At 42.1% G+C, this 18,307-nt stretch overlaps 1 protein-coding gene across 1 annotated transcript in view; it reads right to left on the reverse strand.

Moving 5' to 3' along the window:
* LOC130115932 (protein furry homolog) overlaps positions 1-18,307 on the reverse strand; it is a 75,002-nt gene that overhangs the window by 11,135 nt on the left and 45,560 nt on the right. Inside the window, exons 27-47 of the mRNA XM_056283819.1 lie at positions 14,062-14,222; positions 12,050-12,160; positions 11,385-11,539; positions 10,775-10,874; positions 10,508-10,679; positions 9,854-10,110; positions 9,525-9,671; positions 9,246-9,414; positions 8,823-8,913; positions 8,659-8,741; positions 7,831-7,981; positions 6,711-6,814; positions 5,551-5,736; positions 3,948-4,149; positions 3,126-3,247; positions 2,854-3,041; positions 2,352-2,446; positions 1,671-2,251; positions 1,440-1,537; positions 1,167-1,337; positions 394-534 (exon numbers count right to left, since the gene is read on the reverse strand). Coding sequence (XP_056139794.1) covers positions 394-534; positions 1,167-1,337; positions 1,440-1,537; positions 1,671-2,251; positions 2,352-2,446; positions 2,854-3,041; positions 3,126-3,247; positions 3,948-4,149; positions 5,551-5,736; positions 6,711-6,814; positions 7,831-7,981; positions 8,659-8,741; positions 8,823-8,913; positions 9,246-9,414; positions 9,525-9,671; positions 9,854-10,110; positions 10,508-10,679; positions 10,775-10,874; positions 11,385-11,539; positions 12,050-12,160; positions 14,062-14,222 — 3,485 coding nt within the window. The remainder of the gene's footprint in view (positions 1-393; positions 535-1,166; positions 1,338-1,439; positions 1,538-1,670; positions 2,252-2,351; positions 2,447-2,853; positions 3,042-3,125; positions 3,248-3,947; positions 4,150-5,550; positions 5,737-6,710; positions 6,815-7,830; positions 7,982-8,658; positions 8,742-8,822; positions 8,914-9,245; positions 9,415-9,524; positions 9,672-9,853; positions 10,111-10,507; positions 10,680-10,774; positions 10,875-11,384; positions 11,540-12,049; positions 12,161-14,061; positions 14,223-18,307) is intronic.

The raw sequence follows: 18,307 nt of genomic DNA on the forward strand, positions 1-18,307 counted from the left end.
GAGGGATAGTCTACTGTGAATGTGTACACTGTTTATATTTGGGTGTGCCTTCAAATTTACTGTCTTGGTTTAGTTTTCTCCTTTTTTCCCCCTGCACAGTTGCAAAGGGACCAGGAAATAAAACGGGCCCTTTCTCTGTGGCCTTAAATAGTTCCACTAATAACATCATAACATGTGAGAGTCATTCATATGTCTCACTTAAGTGTACAAGTGTATATCCACTGGGACTGATGCAACCAAACAAATATTCCCCCACATGCCAACATCACTCTGGGCTGTTCTCTAATTAGCAATTAAGAAACCCTGGGGGAAATATGCCGTCAATAAAGATTCGAATTAATCAACACATAATAAAATGCTTGTGGTTTTACTCAAAGGTCTAATTAAACTCACCTGGACAAATCTCTCAATGGTCTTGAGTACTTCCACGTTGAAGGGTTTAGCCTGGATTACACTCAGGTCCATGTGACTAAGGAGGCTGTAGATGATCTGGAGGAGAGTCTGCTGCATACTGGGGAGGCCCTTCTCCAACAGCTTTCAAAGCACAACGAAATTACAGTTAAGGCAGTCACAGCGTTTTTTGTTGCATTTGCATCTTTTAAAAAGTTCTATTGTTAAAAAAAAATTGTTTTTAAAGGGAAAATTCATTGATTTTCAACCTTATCTGTCTATTTGCGACAGGGATAGTACATGAAAAACACCTGCTGTTGTTCCTGGTTGTTTCTGCATCTCTGGGGCGGCAGGGTAATTTTTTTTTTGTGGACGCCAAGTGATGTATTGTGACATCAGCTGGCAGCCAATAAAACTACAGCCTAGCAGGGCTTCCGATACGCTAATCTACACTAAACACACCATTCAAAAAACACATGCTCATTCTCTCGGCTGAGCTTCGTTTCCAATAGTGGAAATGATGTGCCATAACACTACCGCAGAGGATTTTAGGGACGACAGTATGGTTTATGTGGGCGCTGAGGGAAAGATGCTGTGAGCAGGAGAACACTGATTTCTCCATCAATATAGCTCGCAGAGAGGACTTTATTGCTTCAGTTGACAATATTACTCATCAGTACTGATTGCACATACACAAAACCATCAGTGAAATGCCCCTTAAACACTTTATTTACTGTGTTCAGCGTGAATATGAGCCCAAATGCAGCAATACTAACCTCTGCCATGTAGGTGACCATGCTGAGGGTGATATCAGAGAAGGATTCATGAAGATATCGACAGACCACATTGACCCAAGAGAAGCAGTCTCGTGTGTAGGAGTGTGTTTTATACAGAGTCATTACGTGAGCAAGGTTGGAGAGTTTGGCATTCTTCTCCTCAAGGCATACCTACACAGAAAAGTTGATTTGGTCAAAACACTGCCAGATAGTTCTGTTTAATGTCTTTCTGTTGCAAGGAATAGGTAATTAATAGGTGAGATTGAGACAAACCTGTGCTATTCTGTCAGCAACGTCTTGACAAAACTGTGTGGGGCTGTCAAAGTTTTGTACAAGATGTGGGAGCAGGCAGAGAACATTTAAGGGAAAACCTGCAAGATAAAACAGAGATGTTTCCACCAAGTTAACCACAAAAACAAGTCCACCGGAAAAATTCTTTTGGGGAATGCTCAGGGCAGTGCACTCTTTGTAAATGTCAGTAAAAATGATATGAAGACAGTTTACCTATGGCTTGTGAAGTGTCCACCACAGGCACTCGTGAGACTGGTGTGAGCTGGCAGAAAAGCTGAAGAGTGAGGTCCGTGGTGGTCACTGAGGTAAAGCCTTTTAGCAGCAGTTGCTGAAGCCCACTGAAACTACTCCATTTCAGCTGGCCTTGCAGTTTTTCCAGCTTCTCTCTGTTCTCTTGTTTGTCTAGCGACACATGTCCCAGCAGCTTGTTCAACAGCCTGAGAGACATCTGATACTCAAACTCAAAGTCTGACTCCATCAATGAAACAGCCACCCAGAAAATGGTGGCCAGTAAGTTGTTGGGGTGGTTGATGTTGTTGGGGTCAGCGATGTTGTCTCTGGATGAGGAGGGGCTATGGACTTTGGCTAATCCACCCTGCTGAACGCAGGCCTGGATGCGATCCATTGTCGCGCTGCGAGGTGGGTCGGTGTATCGGTCTGCCTCTCCAAACTTCTTGGGCACAGAGGAGCTCCTTTGATGCCGGCTCCTTTCAGCTCTTTTGAGGTTGAGCTGCCCTGTGCTCTTCCTGTTGGACATCAGCTTCCCCTTGGTGAGGAAATCAGGAGATGATTCTCTGAAACACAAAAAACAATACATTGCATGAAAATCACTAGAGTTTTGAATCAAATGGTGACTTTCTTTACGTAAGTTTGAAAGGTGGGAGAGGCACCAACCTTGTCAAAATAGCCATTAGGTCATGGTTTTTAAGGCAGTCTGCCAAGTTATCCACCACAGATTCAAGCGTAAGAAGTACCTCCATTACATAGCCCTTAAGGAGAGAAAAACAACTGTATTAACATGGACCTAAGTTCTGAACAAGAGATCATTTCCATTGACAAGTGTAGTACTAATGATCAGTGCAGGACTTCTTTCAGGTTAAGTCTAGGAGTTTGCAGCTCACTTTGACATGAAATCTGAGTAATCCCATCATGCAAGTAGTTAAATAACATAAAAAAAACTTGGGAAAAAAGCAATGAGGACTTAATTCTGAAATGCTGATATAATGAAATTTAAATTTAAAAAGATAATCAATAATACAAATTAGTGCTGGTTAGCAATGAACAATGACCTTGGCTGGATGAAGCCCTGTATGTACAAGCCCATATACCAACATTTGCTTGCACACACACACACACACACACACACACACACACACACACACACAGAGGAAATAACCTGCACTTCTTCTCCATGTTCCCCAACAACTTCCACCAGTCTTGAGAGCAGGTCAGACACAGCGTGGGCAGAAAGGGGCTGGCGTAGAGCTCTAAACACCTGGAAGGAACGTCCTGCGTAGTGTCGCGATGAACTACACAGAGCTGTCTGCAAGGCCACGTCACTAAGCTGCTGCTCCAGGTGGAGGTCTAAGTTGCAAGGGGAGACATATGAGTCCTGTGTGCTGGAGGTTTTGAGTGGTTAGGGTAAGGTTTAAGCTGCTGAAGCTTTACCTGACTTGGACTCTTTGAACACAGATACTACATGCCGCAGAAAGTTGGTCAGCTGCTCAGTGCTTTTTGAATTCTGGTTCTTTGGCGAGATGTCCTCGTGGCACCACAGTGGCCTGTATGCTCTATAAAATATCAGAGACTGTCAATGTGGATCAGATTTTGTGATCAGCTTTCATAACACCCGGTATATGAAAATGACCTAAGTGGAGTGCTATTATGGGAAGAACAGGCTCAGTTTACAAATCATCTACATAACTACAGCACGTGTTTCACACATGTTCATGATGCAATATCCTGCACCATTTTAGCCTGCTCAACATCCCCAATGCAATGGCTATTCAAATGGAATACAAACATTAGTAGGTATAATTCACTTGAGGGTAATTTATGTTCAGACATTGTAGTTACAGGGCTTAAAATGACCATCCTGGCTCACTATCTTGTTCGACTCTACTGAGCCCATGTACGTATGTCTACAACTGTAGATGCTGCCACAAATTACTGCTTTTAATTCTTATAAAATAACCAAAGTAATGAATGAGCGATTGCAACAGAGCAAAAAAACAAAACAAAAAAAAAACCCTGAAAACATATTTCACTCCTCAAAGTAAACCACTAGGTGGCATTGTAAATCAAGAATTCGGAAATGGAGAGTGTCACAAGAACAAGGATGCATCCTTCAAGTTTAAAGCAGAAGTAAAATGGTTCTGGCATCTCTTATGATCTGTTGTATCCTAGCCAAGTGTGTGTGTGTGCATGTGTGCGTGCATGTGTGTGTGAGCGAGAGAGAGGCACACAGACAGGTGGTGCTGGTTTCGACACCTTGTGGTAAGAAACTCGATGAGCTTGTTGGTCTTTTCGTCCAATTCATTGGAAGTCACCAGCTCTTCCACCTCCTGGGATATCTCCGGCAGATTGTTGTTGCTGCTCCCCAGGCTTAGACTGGATGATGTGGAGGAGGAACTCAAACCAGAGTCTGGCACAGGGGATGCCTGACACTCCCGAAGGAAGTCAAAACCTCCTCCTGGACATAGTAGGGGAACAAAGATATTTAATTAAAAAGGCTATATCTTGCTGATATGTTGAGAAATAGTGAGAGGAATGTAGGAGTGAAGAGGGAAGTGTTGGCATGCAGCATAAACTATGTTATAGCATCTCTGGAATTTGAATCCAATTAACCTATCGATGGTACTTGCTTTTGTGACTGAGACTTGGGAGCCTGAGGTGTGAGACATGCTGATTTCTAACCCTAGGTTCCCTGTCATTCCTTGTGTCTGAATTATTGAGAAGCAGTTTGGATTCGCCAGGACTGATGAAGATATTGCATTCGTTTAGTGGCATGGTGAACAAGTATGTGCATTTAGGTGAGGGCCCTTGAAGAATATTGTTACTTTCTGTAAGGCCTTTTTATCACTCAGCCGTTCTACTCTAGAGTAATAAAATGACCTCTCTAATCATCCAACCACTTGAAACGATGTCTATTTATAAGTAAAAACGGACAAGGAAATGACGTGTTTTGTTTCATGCTTCAGTTTTATGGGTAACATAATGTTATCATTGTGTGATAGTATCAACTACAGTGTCTATATTTGGTGGACAAGTTGTAGTCAATTTAACAAATGAATACAGAATCTTTTGAACAGTTTGTCCAGAAAATTGCAAAACAAATCGCCGAGGGAATAACAACTAACTAACCAATCTATAATGACCATTACAGATGGCTCCATTTTGGGAAAGAGGACATAAATAGCACAATGGAATGCATCAAGACTTTTGATGTCCTCACAGCACAATATTGTTTTTGGCGCAGTGACCAAATGCTATCTCCCCAAATAACAACCTAATCCATCCTTGAAAAGGAATGCAAGCCATTCCTTTCTGATATGTTTTGATTTCCCAAACGCAGGAGCAATATGTAAAATGTCAACTGTCAAGCTGCCATGTCAGCAAAACATTGGGGGTAACTGAGTCTTTCACGATCTGGAAACAAAATCCTACCAGAAGATACTTGAAGAAATAAGAGTTAAGAACAAACTATAAAAAAAAACAATCAACAATATAGAATAAAAGCACCCCCCCCCTTTTCTCCCCAGTTGTATCCGGTCAATTACCCTACTTTTCCGAGCAGTCCTGATCTCTGCTCCACCCCCTCTGCGGATCTGGAGAGGACTGCAGACTACCAAGCAGGTGCCCCGACTGACCAGAGGAGGCGCTAGTGCAGCAACCAGGACGCATACCCACATCTGGCTTCCCACCCGCAGACACGGCCAATTGTCTGTAGGGATGCCCGACCAAGCTGGAGGTAACACGGGGATTCGAACTGCCGTATTGGTAGGCAACGGAATAGACCGCTACGCTATCCGGATGCCCCAGAATAAAAGCACATAACTTGTTTATTTATTTATTCATTCATTTATCTATTTACCTGAAGTTAAATTCTCTGGCTGAGGAGTTGGTTTAATTGTAAGGGTTTTGCTCCCATTGATCTCGCGAGTCTGCAGCAGAACAGAGGCAATAACCTGGAAGTTGTTGTTACAGGATAGCGAGATAAGCAGGTGGAGGAGGAGACGCTTGCTGTGCTCATACACTTCTGGACGGTAGTGATCCATGCCTAGAGAGAGGGACATAATCAGAGTACAACACTGGTCAGTCACTGTGTACTTAGATGACACTACTGCCTCACAGCAAGAGGGTCCTAGGTTCTGCATGCGTGGGGTTCCTCTGGGTGCTCCAGGTCACAGCCCCGAGGAACCCCATGTCAGGTGAACAGGCGTGGTATGAATGATGTGTGATTGACAGACCATGCTGCCTTGTGACGTACACATGCTACTACTAGTCTCGGCCAACTAGGATACAAAATGAGAAAGTTATGCCGTAACGAAGGAATCAATAAAGAATAACGTCATACTCATGTTGTGATGTCATTTTGTTGCTAACTTCAACTGTAATTTTCTCATATCCATTAACTCTTGTATGAACTAGCCTGACAAATGGCCATGTTTACTGTTCAAGCGATTTCAGATGCTTTCTTGAACTGGATGAAGAATTTAATTTTTAATGAACGTCAGGGTTGAGTTTTGCATACTTTTCCAATCCTGCGACATCTAACCAGAACAACCAACATCATACTCCACTCAAAATACTTGATCAACTGGTATTTCAGTCACCCTACTTCAACTGTCAAGACGCCAACTGTCTTGTTATTAGTATATAGTAGTTTTTTGGATATTGTTGTAATGGTTACAACTTTCTTTTCTCCTAAAATTCATCTAAATCAAATAACATCTCACACTATTCTTTTACAGTGTCCTACATTAAAGAGATTTTGTAAGTTTTATGCAGCGTGTATTTTTAGACAACACTAAATACATGCTGAATAAAAGTTAACTAAGCTTTTAATTTCTATGCTGGAAGCATTTAGGCAGGCCAGCATTTCATTTATTAAATCATTTTTTAAATCACTGCCAAAAACACATCTTTTTTAGATTTGTAGATAGTAACTTGATTTGTTTGCCTGTGTGATTTTTTGGTTAGCCCATTTTAATTCTGTTTTACGAAGAATGACTTAAGTGGTTGTAGACTCACCCAAAAACAAGGCATGTAACAGCAGTGGGAGGTGCAGAGCCCAGTCCTCCCTCACACTGTGGTCCACGACCATTTCTGTCATGAAGATGACTGCAATGTTACACCTAGGGCAACAAAAAACACAACATGTATGTGGCCTCTAACATACAGACAGTGAGTGCAATTTATTCTTCTGGGGTAAAAGTCGCATGGTGACCTGTGTCCGTCTGCAGCAACAATTTATGGGAAAATGTGAAAGGGCTAAAACAAGAAAAATGGAATCTGCACATTTGCTTAAATGCTCCCATAGAGATTTATTCTTTTTGTCAACGTTTCAATCACACAGGTCTTCATCAAGATGCGAGTTATTGATTAGCAGGTGTGTAGATACACCTAATCTATGGCAATACCCAACTACAAGACATGTGATACAAACCAACACCAATCATATGTCAGTGCAATCTATACAAATATAGTGACACCTTCACAACATAAGGAATGTTGGAAGATAGATATTTACAAAATATACAAACACCTATCTGAACATAAAAGGCAGAAAAAGGCATGAAATACCACCATACTGTCAGCCCAGTGCAGAAAGGGAAGGCATACAAATAACCACACGACTTATACCTCATTATAATGAAAAAGAGGTTACTGGCATAACATGCCGACACCTGTAAATCAACACACCGGATTGCCTAAAGACGCCACTGCCACAAAAAAAGCTTATGAAGAGAAGTGCAAGAGAAACAAGGAAAAGAATGCATGGAAGAAATGTGAAAAAAAGAAGAAGAAATAGACAAGTCTTAAAGAAGAAACTGTCTGACATCCAACTCCTCATTCAAACCTTTGGGTGACAAAATGTTTTGAGTGCAGATCCAAAAACACTCCCTCCCTAATAACATATTTTCCACTTTGCCCCCTCGATGTGGTAAATTTAGTTTTTCAACACCCCAAAGCCCCAATGCCCATGCGACTTGCCTTATGTAGGAAAACGTCACAATCACAGAACATCGATGTTTCGTTAGGAACATGGATGAAAAGAACCCTGTAGCAGCTCACTTCAAAAAGGCTGGACATGGACTTATAGGTCTTGAATTTTGGGGTGTTGAAAAACTAAACTAAAACTAAAACTAACCTGTGCAATGGTCCTCTGGGAGTGATGCTCTCAGGCAAAAAATCCACCAGTGGAGCCCAACATCCTCCATTCAGAGGCATGGGCAACGGATGGGGCTGATTGGTCTCCAAAACCATCATTAGCCAACTGGCGTAACGGGGTAGAGGTTCGCCTAAAATAATACATGACATTAGACCAATGACATTGCAAGTCTAAATCAAAAAATCTAAATCAAATGGTCTACACATAGATACATATTTTTGGTTTTGTATTTATGTTCTAGTTGTTGTTTGGTTGTTACCTGCTTACATTCGCACCTGTTCCCTGGTTTTGCAAAGCACTTTTGGGTTTGATAAAACCCCTATGTATTATTAGGATGAATAATTTTCTCGGTTCTCCATAACTGGACATGACATAAACACACTTTGAAAAGAACAGCACATTTCTCTTTAAAGGTAACATTCAGCGCATTTCTTGTGCATGAAAAATTTAGATAATTTTTATAACTCATGCTATTGGAGGGGGTTAAAGATGTAGTATACACAAGGCCATTACAGAATCCTTTTAAACCAAGATTTCAATGCCATTTTGGACCCAGTGGACAACAAAGCTGTTTTTAGGTCAATGGCAGCAAGAAGTCCCTTGCGTCAGATGCCTTTAATTCATTGCCAGTTCTCAGAGAAGGCTCCAAAAGCTCCAGGCCCCGCTGCACTGCTCATGCATCATCAATGACACCATCCAGACCGCCATCTTACTTCCTATCCAGTCAAGTGTATTTCAAATTTGCAAGATCATGGTAGTCACATGTTTTTTTTAACATAAGTTAATTTTATGGAGTAAGATACTCACTCTTCTCCTCGTCATAAGATCCTCCGGAGCTGTTGCTATAGCGGGACTCTAATCTGTTGTGGGCTCGTACTATGTTGCTGAGCCTAACAGCAGAAAAACAGGAGTTAATCTAAATGGCTAATAAATAGAATACAATTTTCTACTGTCAAGGTCTCATTGCCCACCTCTCCTCATTTTCCTTTGCTGCTTTGGTATCATCAGTATCAAGAAAGATCTCCTGACCAGCCACAACAGTGTTGCTGCTGGAAGTGGTGCCTAGATCATGACAGAAAAAGGAATTGGATGTTTTTTAAAAATTTTTTTTAACTTATCGCATGTTATATCACAGCCAAACACAAATTTCCATTGCTGGCCACTGAGGCAGTTGGGGGCGGAGGTAAAAGCCATGCAGAGGGGTATATTGGTGGCAGTTTTTTTGGTGGTTCTCATCGGCCAGGGTGGTTTCCAACAATTTCTCCATCAAATTGAGGAATTTCAACTGGAAACCTTAAAGGACATATGTCTGCTTCTGTCAAGCTATACTGCCTCCCTGGTCCAAGCCAGTACACAGTAGGGTGTTATTTAAATGAATGCATGAAGAGCCATACCTGAAGCTGCTGCGGAGGCCTTGCTGGTGGCGGTGAAGCGATAGAAGGGAGGGCTATCACAATGCTGCACCACAGGGTTGACTGGATCAGTCTGCTGTAACTCAAATATTAGCTCCTCCATTGTTTGAATGGTGTTGTTCCGGCATAGGTAGATCACTACCTTCTTGATCTGAACAAGCATACCATTAGGAACACAAACATGAATGCCATTAGCACAAAAGGAACAGCTTCAAGAGTTTATGCTTTGTGGGAGTTGTTGAAAGTGTTAACAGGTCTCACATAGGGCAAGAGGGTGGTGTCACTGCTAACACCACACAAGCTGATGAGAAACTGAAGTGTGGTTCTCAGATTGTTGCTCCACTTGTCATTGCTGACCAAAGCATTCCAGGCATTTTCCATCTCTGGCCCAGGTACATCATCCCCATACTGGCATGGGAGACACAAAGAACATGGTAGATGCCATCACATAATAATAATAATAATAACTTTAATTTTATATAGCACCTCTCAAGCATGCAGCATGAAGTGCTCCACAGTAAAATTATACTCTGCAAATGCACAAATGTGAGATATTACAACAAAGGACTCAGTTTACAGCCCGGATGTACCTTGGCAGTCATGAACATAAGGTTGTTGAGAACCATAGATGTGGCTTGCAGGGACCCCCAGCCAGAGCCCTTCAATGCATGGGAAATCCCCACACTGTTCGTCTGACCGGCAGTCTCATAGTCTGGGGTGCATGAGGTGGAGACTGGTGGTAGCAGGCCATTATCTACCAGCTCAATGTTATGGAGCCATGGCAGGAGGTACGTTAGCATGATCTGTCTCCCATTGGGATGCGTAGTAGGGAACCTCTGGCTTACCTCTGGAAGAGGAGATGGAAGACCATAATGACATCAGTCGGGTCTACGGTGTGGTTTTGCCACATGAAAACCAAATACACGTGTAAATATAATCATCCACAAGGATTTCCTCCATAATTACTGTTTTGATCCTGACACAAGTATGAACTCAACTGAAATTAGTAAACTAAAATTTACTGGCTGCTGCTTTTAACAGGTGTTGGGGTCGTGAGAGTGTAAAGCTTATCTGAAAGATGAGAAAGCAACTGAGTCAGAAGACAACAGAGGAAATAAGCTCATGAAAGGGAAGAAATGTACACTAATATTCTATGGCTTAATATATTCTGGACATACATATCATTACACATGTACACACACTAACACTTGTATACAGAGACGCACAGGGAACAATAGCGCTACCTGAGAACAGTGGCAGAGTAAGTTCTGGGTACATTCTGGCCAGCTGGCTTGAGAGCCGAGGCAGAGAGACACTATAAAGAGGTGGCAGGGGGCCATGGGTGCCATACAGGATATTGTTTGGCTTCTGCTCGGCAATCTTCTTAGAGTAAACGAACAGCTTAGCTTCGAGAATCTAAGGTAAGCGGAGAAACAAAGAAATCAGTCACTTCTGCTGCGTTAATAAAGCAAAAGTACCCAGTGACCAACACCGTTGCTCCTGTTCTTCACCTGCATTAGCTGCATTGAAATCTCATAGATTTCTCTGTTGGTATCTGACGCCTTGAAAAAAACCAGATTCAGCAACGTCACTGTGTCACATGGGTAGTTTCTGCAAGAAAAAAAAGAAAGAAAATAAAACAGACATCACCATAAAGTAAGGACTCAATATAAATTATATATAAATATATAAATAAGGACTCAATATAAATAACTAAGATTGTGAAGGTTTGCATATTTCATTTGTACCAGTTGACGCTTAGTTCACTGTTTTTGTGAAACAAACAGGGAGGCCAAAGGAAGCCAAACCAGAAGAATGATGACCTCTTTAAGAGGATTACCTAAGGTTATGCTTTGAAGTCCAAGCTAATTTACCAGTACTTTTCACACTTGGAGAATATATGAGGAAAATCTAGAGCATCTCTAATCTAATTACTAACAACGTTACTTTGCTTCATCTCAAACAAGTGACATGCACATCAATGGAGTGAGGCTCCAAACAAACTTTAGTAAGTAATGTCTCCATAAATTTACATCTATAAAAGATGTAAATGTCATTAGCCATGACACAAAGAGGGAAGTAATGTGGAGCAAAGGACAGAGAGATGGTGAGGTCCTGTACCTGCTGGCACAGACAGCAGCAATAGCCTTGAAGCATCCTGAGGCAAGCTGGTAAGAGCCTGTGTAGCAGCGGTCTACAGCCCAGTTGAATAGATTGACCTGGTCAGCATTGAGTTCTAGGAGCAGGATGACCACTTCACAGCCAAGCTGGTGGACCTGAGCCAGAGAGAGAGGACAAAAACACTATTCTTTCCTTGTTCTTCCCACCGAACTAAAGACCCATGTTATTTACAATTCCACGCTATAAGAATTTCTGAGGCGATATCCTTTTAGAATGATTAAGGCATTTGGTTTGAAAGCTGGTTTTTGGGAGGAAAAAATGGAAGGAATCAACCAAATAGATCCCTGAAAGTATTTTTTTGGTGTACCACAAATATGAAAACCTATAATACGTGGGCTACCTGCCAAGCAAACTCAAGTCATCCCTAGGCTAAATGTAAACATGAGGGCATGAGTTGAAAGTTAACTTTGCCCGAGAGAAAAATAAATCTGAACCAAAAGCCATATGTCAACACTTGCCAACATTCTGGCTTGGAGAATATCAAGCAGTTGGCAGGAATAAGCCTCGTTTTCTTTATAGAGCAAGCCCAGGGAAACTATCAGAGGGGCTTTGTGAGTCCGTCTTTTGTCTAAATGCACCATGGAGATAAATTACTAGGCACATACCCGCTGATCCTGGCAGGCTAGTATATTATCTAGCCACTTATAAAGGTATCCATCTGGAGAGAGGCCGACATTATCAAACACTGGCCCACAGCACAGCACAGCGGACATGGCCTGGTAGAACAAACAACACGACACAAATTAATATCAGAAAGATGGCTACTATATCAGATGACTATTGTATCACAGGGATGGACATGATTCTGACTTTAAACAGGCATGTTTTGGAAATAAAGTGAGATATAACATTAAATTAATAATTCAACAGTTCAGTTACAGTTGCACCTGTATAGTTGCTCTGCCAAACTCTTTGATTGACTATAGATAGTCAATAAAACTGGCATCATCTTAAATGTCTCAACATCCAACATACTCATCCACAGCCCTGCATTTCCCCTTCTTGCTACTCTGCTACAGCTCCATCCACAAGAGGGATGGATAGATTGGAAAACCCTGCAGTGCTAATGCAGGATAGACACAGGGTCAGTGGGACTATTAATGTCGCTACAATTACAAGTCAGGATGAAAATAACATTACAAAAGTCCGTCACCAAGTGAAACGCACTTAGCATTTCTTCTTGACTTTTGTGCTGTATTTGACACCACTGATGGTAAGATTCTCCTTGACTGTATCCACAGCACCATTGGTTTATCTGACACTCCTCCGAATTGTCAGTCCTACCTCTCAGGAAAAAAAACTGAATTTGTCCCAGTGGAGGGAGTCACAGATCCGGGAGACATTCTGTTACCTGTGGTGTCCCCAATAGGTTAGTGCTAAGCCCCATTCTGTTCACCGTCAATATGCTCCCCCTTTGCCATGTCATTAACCATGATGGGAGATCACTTAAGCCAATGACACTTACTCTACATAAAACTCGTCCAAACGCCTCACTGCAACTGTGTCACGCTTAATGGGATGAAGCAATCTTATGTGCTCTGCCCTAGAAAAAATTATCAATTTAATAACCTTTTTTTTTTCTCTCTAAAAGACCTCAGAGAAAAATGTGTAAGGTGGGTTGGGCTTGATCCTAGCTATATATATTGCCTGGGTATCTCATGTATGGGTAACATGGTAGCTTGGTGATTAGCATGCTTGTGTCTCTGTTTTTATGTAGCTTTTTGCTAATTTCCTCTCATACTTCAAAAACATGCATCTCAGCTTAGCTGAAGGCTGCCCATGAGGTATGAATTGCATATGAGGAATGAAATGTGTGAGGGCTCTATGACAGACAGGCAACCTTTTCAGAGTATCTCCCCACCTTCTTAGCTGTATCCCGAGGCCCTGTGCCTGCTGGGATAGGCAAAAGCCTGCTGTGAACCGGGATTGAATATGCCAGGTACAGAGAATGAATAACTGAATGTTGTGGTATGCTGATATAGCAAGTGATAGGTATGTTAGACTTGGTCAGGAGACAGGGAGAATTAGTTGTATCCCACCGAGTCGAGGAGGCCCATCTGTGTGTGTAATTAATATTTCAACATGTCTTTCTGTATATTGTGTATCTGAGTATTCATAGATAAAGAACAAAATGTATGACAAACTCTACTGCATGTCTGGAAAACTGACAAGAAGTGTACTGGACTGTTATAACCCCTGAAAACAAGTTGTAATCTACAAACTCAAGTGGAAAACACTAAGTGCCAGGCTTGCTTATTATCATTTTCCTGACAGTGTCTAAACCAGGCTACGTGGTTACACCACTATGCTATGTTACTATACTATGTTATGAGTGTCACCTCTACATGAATAGCCTGTTGAGGGCCAAAATTAGAGAATCCATATCTGAAGTCATTAATAAACTCCAGCTGGAAAATGAAATATAATCTCAGCAAGCTACAATTTACAGTGGTGCTTTATTCACAGATAGGTTCTTAACACAGACCTTGTGTTTTGAAAAAGTAGGAGCATCCAAAAGCATATTCCAGCAAATTTAACAGAACACCTAACCAGAAAAGGGTGGAGGGTTAATTTGAACGAGAAGATGCTACTGAGGTCAATACAAGAGTATGGTTACCTTGAGGGCACAATATTGATATCTAGTGATCTGGTGATTTCTGTCACTGTAGCGGTCCAGAGGGGTGAACATGATGCTGAAAGGGCCGGCCCATTGGCTGAAAAGTATGAAGAGGTGATGTCGAAGGCTCTGTTGAGGGAACAGGAAGCGCCTGTGGTGCACTGGGGAAAGGTGTATAAACAGTAGTTTAAATACTTACTAAATTCTAAGGGAACACTTTGTGAGATAAGATCGTATTTTATTCACTTTAGATCCGTTACCACTGATCAAACAATCGAGCTTAGCTCGTGGCAACCTATGAGTCATCACCTGCCCTCGCCTCCTTCCTGTTTAAGCTGTACTATTTTTGAAGCTACTCCAGCCCTTGGGGTATATCCAAATCAAGATCAACGTCAAGTGTCTCGTGCACCATGTGCTCTACCGGTCCTTGTTTTATAATTTACAACCCCAAAATGGCTGAAAGGAACATTTACTGATGGATTGTAGAGTATGAGATAGCCACATAAAAGAAATTAAATATTGGCCTGTCAAGAGTGTACTGTTAGAGGGATCAGTTCTGTTTAATATTTATAAAATCATGAAATAGATTACATAACAGCCAATTGGTAAAAACACTTGTTCACTTTAATCTTTTATTTGGTCAGCAATAAAATTAGAATTTGTGTTCTTTGACATTAGCAAAGATTATATTTCATTCATTCTTCTTTTCTTTTGGCCCCCCCGCAATTGTACTTGGCCAATTACCCTATTTTCCGAGCCTGCTGCTCCACCCACTCTGCCAATCCGGGGAGGGCTGCAGACATGCTTCCTCTGATACATGTGAAGTCGCCAGCCGTTTCTTTTCACCTGACAGTGAAGAGTTTCGCCAGGGGGACGTAGCATGTGGGAGGATCATGCTCTTCCCCCCCCCCCCCCTGAACAGGCGCCCCAACTGACCAGAGCAGGCGCTAGTGCAGCGACCAGGACACATACCCACATCCAGCTTCCAACCCGCAGACACGGCCAATTGTGTCTGTAGGATGCCCAACCAAGCCGGTGGCAACACGGGGATTCGAACCAGTGATCCCTGTGTTGGTGGGCAACGGAATAGACCGCTACACTACCCGGACGCCCCCTATTTCATTCTTTTAGTGCTCCAGCTCACAGTTACATTGTAGAATAACTATTTTATATATTAGGGAAAAAAACTGTTCTACATCTTTTTAAAAAGAGAATATAGAGAACACAGTTTAAGGTTATCCAAAATGTTGTCATATTAAAAAAACAAAACAAAACATATTTGCTGCCTTTTCCCACTGGCATTTTTAGAGAAACACCAATTCAGTGTATTAGCAACTCTATATGCTCCTTGTTATGTTATTTTTCATTGGTAACTGCTCCGGCACCCAGCAAGTTTTCACTTGTAAAGGCACTGGCAGATGAAATGCATCAGGTAAGCCACAAAAGGAGAGCAATAGGCGCTAAAATACAAAGTTAAATATTATTGTAACAAGTGGGGTGCAGTCGCATTTGTCTCAAGTCTGTCTAACTGGCTGCCAGTGGCTGTACCCACATTACGTGCGGGGATGCGGACTCATGAAGCTCTCCTCCCAACTTTAAATAGACATTTATTTTTAGTCTTTGTTTGTTTTTAACACTGGTGTTTTTAGCGATTTATCTTTGTAATTCTAACTAAGGCTGTTGAGCCATCAACCAACGTCTGTGTCTACGTCTCTGTGCCAGAGAACCCTGGCTGTGGCTGAGGTTTGCCATGATTATCTAATGTTTAATTAGTTTTAATCAAATGTTTAATATGGATTGATATGCTTCTTGATATTACTGCGTCAGATGGCACTGTTGATCAGTCTTCTTCCTTGCATGATGCCACTGGATTATCTTGGCAATATTACACCAAAATATGTGATGTCAGAAATTCTGACCTGCACAGGAATGCTTTCTGTGCATTCAGGATCACATCCGGGTCGAATGGAATTGCTGGGATTTTCAGCATGAAAACAAACAACTGAAGAAATTAAGGATAACCGCTTTAAAGAACCCAATCAGAGACAGTTGAGGACTTCACTCTTGAGGACTGGAGAACAAAATGCACTGATTGTGGGATGGATTTTGTTCAGAAATGGTTATGTATTAGATCAGCGGTTCTCAATCTGGTCCTCAGGTACCACCAGCACTTTTCTATCCTGCCAGGATACAAAACTCATTATTTCATGTCTAAAACCACTGTGACTAAAGGCTAGAATAACTGACACAACAGATGAATGTAATTAACTATCTGGCAGAATAGAAAACCAGTACTGCCGGTACCTGAGGACTGAGGATTGGGACACACTGTGTTCTAGGGTCCAAGGGTCTAGGGCAGGGGTGGGCAAACTTTTTGGCTTAAGGGCCACACTGGGTTTTAGAACTTGAAAGACGGGCCACTAATACTAGCTGATGAGGGGAAAAATTAACTAGCATAAATTACATAAATGTGAAAACTGTTTCCCAAAAAGTAATGAAAATACACTCACCCCCGAGTGCTTGATTTAATTAGAACAGTGTTGCTGAGTCATCATTTTTTGCGAGCGCATTAAAGTCCAGTGTGAATTTTGTCGTGGCAATTCGCAGGACAGAGCTCAAGTATTCATCACTAAGCTGGGCTGTGACGTGCTTTGTTGATGTTCATCACACTGAACGTTTGCTCACACACATAGGCGGAGCCAAATAACACCAGCATCTTCTGTGCCATCTGTCGGATGTTTGGAAACTTGGTCTCGTTCAGTGAGGCATAAAACTCATCCAGTTTGACGGAGTTGAACTTCTCCTTCAAGACAGAGTGGCACTGGAGATCACTCGGCTCCAACTGCAGTTCCTGTGGTGCTGTCTCACCGTCGAGTGACAGGGGACATGACACCAGCTGCAGTGACTTCTCTATCTTTTCAGAATCAGAGAATCGACGACAGAATTCTCCGTGCAGGTCATGCGGTGATTTGCTGTATTTCTTTGCATGCTGAGGCGTCTTTTCCAGCGTCGCCAGTGTCGGGAAATGAGCGAATGATTTGTTCATTACTTGCCTTGAGAACAAAGTTAACTTGGCTTTGAAAGCCTTCACATTCGAATACAGTTCATGCACAAATACATCCTTCCCTTCTAGCTTCACGTTCAGCTCATTCATGTGTGCTTAAATGTCCACAGCGAACACAAAATCGCAAAGCCAGTCTGCGTAGCTCAGCTCAGGAAAATTGTCGGCTTTACCCATTGACTCCAAAAACGAGCCGATCTCCCCTCTGAGCTGCCACACTCGCTGCCACACTTTCCCCAAACTTAGCCAATGGACATTGGAGTGGTAAAGTAAGTCATGATGGTCAGCATCAGTTTCTTCAAGGAATTGAATGAATTGATGATGACTAAGTCCCCTCGCCTGTATGAAGTTCACAAGTTGTACATCTGGCTTCACTACGTGATCAAGCTGTAATACAGACTTGCACAGGGCTTCCTGGTGGATAATACAGTGTAGGAAAATTACCTCCAACTCAGGGTCCTCTTCTTTCACCCTGTCCTGGATCCTTTTCAGCAGTCCGACATTTTTTCCTGTTAAGTTTGGCGATCCGTCTGTGGTGACATTTGCCAGTTTACACCAAGGTAGCTTCAGCCTCTCAATGCAACTAGACACCCTGTTGTATAAATCCGATCCTCTCGTTGTGCCTTTCATGGACTCCATGGATAAAAACTCCTCCGTGATTTCAAAATTGTCATTAATTCCTCTGACAAAAATTAAGAGGTGTGCAGTGTCCTTTTTGTCACTGCTTTCATCCAGTGCTAACGAATAAAACTTAAAGGACTCTGCTTTCTTGATTAACCCACAAGCCAAGTCTTCGTCAATTAGTTCTATACGGCGAGTCACTGTTAAGCTTATGTTTTCAAATTTGCTTTTGCTCTCTGGACACAGAAGACTTGCTGTCTCCACCATGCATTCCTTCAAAAACTCTCCTTCAGAGAAAGGCTTGCTCGCTTTCGCTAATTTATATGCCAGTAGATAACTCGCCTTTGCGCTGGACTCCTGAATTGTAGACTGTCGGGCAAAAATATTTTGCTGAGCCTGTAAATTGGCTGCTAACCTCAAAGCTGTACTCGCCCTTTCTTGGGATGACAAATTGCTAGTGTAGTTAGCATGCTTGGTGGAAAAGTGTCGGCTGATATTGTATTCCTTGAATACCGCAACATTTTCTTGACAAATCAGACATATGGCCTTTGATCGGACTACAGT

The sequence above is a fragment of the Lampris incognitus genome, chromosome 7, assembly GCF_029633865.1.
Source record: "Lampris incognitus isolate fLamInc1 chromosome 7, fLamInc1.hap2, whole genome shotgun sequence".
NCBI lineage: Eukaryota > Metazoa > Chordata > Actinopteri > Lampriformes > Lampridae > Lampris > Lampris incognitus.